General features: G+C 41.5%; 1 protein-coding gene across 2 annotated transcripts in view; it reads right to left on the bottom strand.

Moving 5' to 3' along the window:
• The window catches only part of ANKLE2 (ankyrin repeat and LEM domain containing 2), a 38053-nt gene that overhangs the window by 11858 nt on the left and 20195 nt on the right, over positions 1–6000 (bottom strand). For both annotated transcript variants that reach the window (XM_042441449.1, XM_042441450.1), the window contains exon 9: positions 3694–3800. In XM_042441449.1, coding sequence (XP_042297383.1) covers positions 3694–3800 — 107 coding nt within the window. The remainder of the gene's footprint in view (positions 1–3693; positions 3801–6000) is intronic.

The following is a 6000-nucleotide window of genomic DNA, read 5'->3' as shown; positions in this document are numbered from 1 at the left end:
CATCAGATTGAGTTTGTGAGATGGACCTCATTTCTCAAGAAGTCTGTCAGCAAAGTGGAGTGCAGCGCCCATCCCAAAGCAAATAATTTCGAGACTACTGATCTCTGACATTCTCTGAAGATGCCAGCCACAGATGCTGGCGAAACGTCAGGAATAAACTCTTCTAGAACATGGCCACAGAGCCCAAAAAACCCACAAAAAATTTGCTGATTGATTGCAAGGCACTACTTAGATTATGTAGAACAATGACTAAGACAGTTTCACAAACACTTTTCCAATTCTTGGGGAACCTCTTAAGAACAGTCACAAAAAAAAAAAAAACCTGCTTCATCTAGGGAATGGAGAAGCCTCCTCTAACAAGAACAACCCACTGCAACAATACCTTGTGGTAAGCTTCTGGCCACTACTACCAAGAATTTCACTAAGGGACTGAATGGAATTAGCTTGTAAATATGTGTCACAATACCAAGAAAGGGCACTAAGGGTGTTTCACTGTTCCAAGGAAATTTGATTGACAATTAGGTACAAGCAATTTAGCCATGACCCAGTTGATATAACATGAGACTCAACTCATGAGAGGATGGCCCACTCTCAATAACTGATATTGTTCATATTTGCAAATAGAAAAATTAACAGCGACCTTCCATAAGCTCATGCTTCTTAAACGTTCAGTTAAAACAATCAGTCTGCCACTGTGAAATTTAAAAACTTGAGAAATATTTTGGGAATTAAGAAATCTTGAAAAGTGACCCATCTAACTATCTAACATTGTTATCATTTTCCATGTTCAACCTTTAAACAATGTTTTGTCTTTACCAGAAAGCTGAGGAACTTTGCATCTGTTCTGTGTTCATTCTCCCCTGTTTCTTGCTGCGCCTTAATTTCTTGTTGACTCCGGTATTCTTCTAGTTTTTGAACCCTTCCGGGGGAGACAGATCAACAAAACAGCCAGGAAAATTCCAGTATTCACCCATGGGAAACCCCAGTTCATGAGCTAACTCCCTGAAATAATAAGATAGATGATCATTTGTGAAGACATTAAATAGTTTGCAACAAAAATTACTAAAAACAAACTATATTTTTAATAACTGAATCAATACATGAGCATAAAATCTGTAATTATTTAGTTATATTCTCACATATAAAATCCTTTAACTTCCAGATTGTTTTCTTATAACTGTCAAAACACACAAGCCATCAACGGAGGATGAAAATCCCAACATTAACACTTTAATTAAATACATGCTATTTTGTCTACCTACATCTTTAAAGGAATTGGAATGTAATATATTAAATACTCTTAATAAAAATAGGTACGTGCTCATGACAAGAGTAATATATAGTTAAAGACAAGAGATATTTTCCAAATGCATGTTTTAAAAAGAGTTGGAGATATATAGCAAGCATGCACTGCCTTTCATTCTTTCAAGTCCCTAGGAAATAGCATTGCTGCATTTCTGGAACACATTATTTGGTACTTAACAAAACATGCATCACGCAAAAAATAGCCACAAAAACAGGAAAATGCCAACCAATGGAAGCAATGGTGGTTCAGAAAATGCAGGGAGGTGCAAGCAAGGGAGTCTGAACCAAGGGAGTAACATGGCAGAAACACTAGGCATACAAGTGAAGGAAACTGGAAAGCGGAATAAGTGGAAAAGTGGAGTGACATTGTTTTAAGAGGACTGTAAGGCTGACACTAATGTCAAAAAGAGGAAGCCAGGGAAAACATTGATAGGACATGATATTAGCAGAGTTCCACATTTAAAAGAAGAGTCAGGAGGTTAGAGGTAAGCAAAGTAGTCCTGACCTCAGCAGACTACATTGACCAAGGCTGGTGTACTGTGCAAGTACAGAAAAAACAGTTTGATAAACTCCTTTTTTTCTTTCCTTCATGATCCTTGCAGCTCCACAAAGCTTTTCTCAGTATATTATTTCAATTAAACCATGGCATACATACTAACTATATGTGATATTTGGAACCACATGTTTGGGAGAATATAGAAGCGTTGAAGGGTAAAATATCCCTGTCATCAGATAGAGTCAAAGAGGATGGTGACAAGAGAAAAACGGGAAGCAGGTGTAAGAATGAGAACCACAACTCTTAGATATAAAAAATGAGGTAGTCATTATCAAGTGATTCTTTGCAACTCCTGCTCACACTTTAAAAAAGGAGATTGAGAAGCACCTTCCATAAACAGCTTGGAGATAAGCGTGTTTCGTGGACAGTGAAAAAAACAGCTCAGACTCAGAGGATGCTTCAAAGTCTTTCGAAAGGATAAAAAAGGGCTTAGTGGCAATCCAATTAATACAGCACAAAGTTACCTCCCCTGCCCTCGTGAGGGATAACTGTCTCCCTCTGCCTGTTGTCCAACCAACAAGACCAGGACAGTTTGAGAAGACCAAGGCTTTCATGGCCGGAACCCATAGTTTTTTGTGGGTTTTTCGGGATATGTGGCCATGTTCTAGCAGAGTTTCTTTCTGACGTTTCGCCCGCATCTGTGGCTGGCAGCTTCAGAAAATGCTTGCTTGGAAAAGTTAGGTATATACCTACTGTGTGGTCCCTATGTGTGACTTGTCCGCAGCTGCATGGTATGCGTAAACTCATGTGGTTTGATTTAAAGCTGTTTAGGCTAATGGTTGATCCAGCTCAGACCTCAGAAGGGTTGCCAGGCCCAGGAAAACCCAGAGAGTGAAGAAAACAGCCATCAAAAGGGAAAGTATTTTTACCATACATCAAAGGAGTCACAGACACAATGGCAAAGTGATGAGGAGGAAGCACAACCAGCAAATGCTTTACAAACTGACGAAGAAAATCCAGCCAATGCTTTGCTCCGCCAAGGACCAGAGAGACCCTCTCACAGCCGCAGGAGTTTACCGCATACCATGCAGCTTGCGGACCAGTCTACATGGACCACCAAACGCAGGTGCAAACAAGAATGAGGAACACAGGACACTGCAGACTGGGCCATCCAGAAAAATCAGCAGTAGCAGAACAGCCACAAACCATCCTGGGCATAAAATACTGTTAGAAACACTGAAATTCTGGACTGTGTCAACCACACACATGTCAGGATGCACCGGGAAGCCAATGAAATCCAAAACCATCTGGATAATTTCAACTGGAAAGAAGAAATCCTTAAAGTGAACAAAATTTGGCTACCAGTCCTGAGGAATAGCAAAATGAAGACTCACCAAATGCAAATGGGAAACCACTTAAAGTCAGGGGCTTTCCCAGCAGATAATGATCACCAATTAGCAGGCACTAATCCTCTTTTGCATTAGCCTCCCAGCCTGAGGCCTGCCATCAGCACAGAACAATACACATGCAAATCACTCCTGCATTCCCAGGCTCACACAGTATGTGTATACACACACACACACACACACACCCAACTTTTCCATGCGAGCATTCTCTAAAGATGCCAGCCACAGATGCTGGCGAAACGGCAGGAAGAAACTCTTCTAGAACATGGCCACATAGTCCCAAAAAACCCACAAAAAACTATAGTTTGAGAAGAGCTGCGATTGCTCTCAGCAACTGTCTACACTGGTGTAGTAGACAGTTCCTTATCACAAGGGAAACTATTCTCATCCCTAGGAACCTAGCAAGCACATCACTCTCTACTGCCTGTTAAACAGAACTGTTTTCTGTCTGCTGCTATATTAATTCAGACATTGGATCTGGTATACCTTCCAACTCTTTCAACTCCTCTTTCTAGATCGGATTTTCTCAGATTATGGTAATATCCTGCTTTCTCTCGAGGTGGAGTTTTCCAAAGCCTGTGAAAGTCTTCTGCCTTTAGGGGGAGGAAGAAATTCAACACTGTAGTTTTAAAACAAGATTATCTTCTTTCCTCACAATCTGAAATAAACATCTTCTCAGACAGTGTTACATACACATTTATGAAACAACATAGGGACAGCTGTGCAGGCCATAAAGCAAACACACAAGCTCAAGATCCCAAATCCATCCTGGGGTAATCTCATTATTGGGCCACCCCAAAAATATAATAAAACCTAAAACCCATCATGCTAGCTTTTGAAGGCTTCTTTATCAGGCACAGATGATTTTACAAAAGCATAAACGGGAAATAAAATGATGTTTTGGTCCCAGTGTCTACATTCTGCTTTGGATGTTCTAGAAGCATGTGTAGGTGAAAAGTGAGCTGCCTCACGTCTGTAACAAAGAGCTTATGGCCATGGCAGGCAAGGGTCACTTTTCCTCAGCACACACCTCCTGTAACATCCGAAACAGAACTTAGATGCCAGGATCAAAATACCATCTCTTTATCTCCCCCACCCCCCCCAAAAAACCATCTCAGCTTGATGAAGAAGCCCCATGGAGCTGCAATAGTTAGCGTGATATATTTTACACCTTTTGGCTGGCCCAACCAATGGATTACCCCAGATTTATTTGTTGTTGTTGTTTTTTAAAAAATACATACTCACCACCTCTTTGGGTCACTTCTGATATTACATCTGTAGTATAGGATTTGTTAGAGCAAATGCCATGTAAACATGAATATGGGTTATTCAGTTTCTTCAATCATTATAACTCTTCCTCTAAGGGAAAGGTTCCTGCATGGCAGGGGGTTAGAATGGATGGCCCTATGATTCTATGACTCTTTCCATTTATTCTTTAGTTAGATATGAAGAAGCTGAAATGCAGTATTTTTCCACTGTTTTCCACAGCTGACACTCGAAGTCAGCAATTAACTCCATCAACTGTATTTTTGTTGGCACTATAACACAGAAAAGCAATTAAGTTCTCTTGAAGGCAACGAGGTGCTTAGTTATGTAGATTAAAATGCAGGTGACTCCAGGGAGCTATTATTTAGCTGCAGAAGATGACTCAGTGAAACCTAAGATATATAAATATGGCCCTTTGTAAACAAGTTTTCACTATATTTTCAACACCTCCAACGCAGTTCAAGTGCTACCAGATAACTGTCAATCTAAGACAAAGTAAATCCTAGTGCACCATATTTGATAACACCTGTTTAATCAGGATTGTTAGAAGTTCAACTCCTAGTGTACAAACAGAGTTCAGGAACCAGACCAGGAATGAGCAACTGATTTGTATACTTATTCCCAACCTATGTTTTGATTCATCACAGTCATTCTGTACTTGGGCTTGTGTTGCATGTGAATCAAGCTAAAATTAATCCTGGTATGCTGGAAGTATAATGCCTATTTGAAGTCGAAGGCTTTCATGGCTGGGATCCATAGTTTTTTGTGGGTTTTTGGGGCCATGTCTCTGTGTTCTAGAAGTGTTCCCCCCAGCCCCCCACCGTTTCACCAACACATGTGGCTGGCATCTTCAGAATTCTCTGAAGAACTCTGCTGGTGAAATGTCAGAGGGAAAAACTCTTCTAGAACACCGCCACATAAACCAAAAAACCCCACAATTATGCTTATGACCTTTAAAGTCCTATACTGCTCAGATCCAAGCAATCAGAAGGACTGTATCTGCTTATATGAGCCTACATAGGCCCATTACAGACTGCTGAGAAGCGGCAGTCTGCCGCCGCCGCCAGTTGCAGTGTCTGGGAAACACAGCAGCCAAACGGCGCAGTTCCCAGATGCTGCAGAGAAGGAGCACGAAAATCGCGCTCCTTCCTGGGCCCCGGAAGAGACGCTGCGAGGCGCTAGTCGCACACTCGCAGCGTCACTTCCGGGGCGCGACGTGTGGACGCAGAGCGTCTGCTACGTCAAGATGGCAGCGGCCGTGTGGGGCGTCTAACCCTAGCATGGACTGAGTCTGTCCTAGGGTGCCCGTGTGTAACGGGCCATAGACTTTAAGATATTCAGGGAGGCCCTTCTCTGTCCTACCTCCTCCACAGACACGTTTGGTGGTAACATAAGAAGGCCTTCTCACTATCCTTTTGTTGACAAGTGAAACTTTTTCATTCCTATAGGCTTTTAGGAATGGACTCCAAGGAATTTAACAGTATGTGGTTTTTACTTGACATTTTTGTCCTATTTTAAATGGCCTTA

The sequence above is a fragment of the Sceloporus undulatus genome, chromosome 10, assembly GCF_019175285.1.
Source record: "Sceloporus undulatus isolate JIND9_A2432 ecotype Alabama chromosome 10, SceUnd_v1.1, whole genome shotgun sequence".
NCBI classification, from domain to species: domain Eukaryota; kingdom Metazoa; phylum Chordata; class Lepidosauria; order Squamata; family Phrynosomatidae; genus Sceloporus; species Sceloporus undulatus.
Note: the sequence above shows the minus strand (reverse complement) of the source record. Positions and strands in the feature narration are given on the sequence as shown.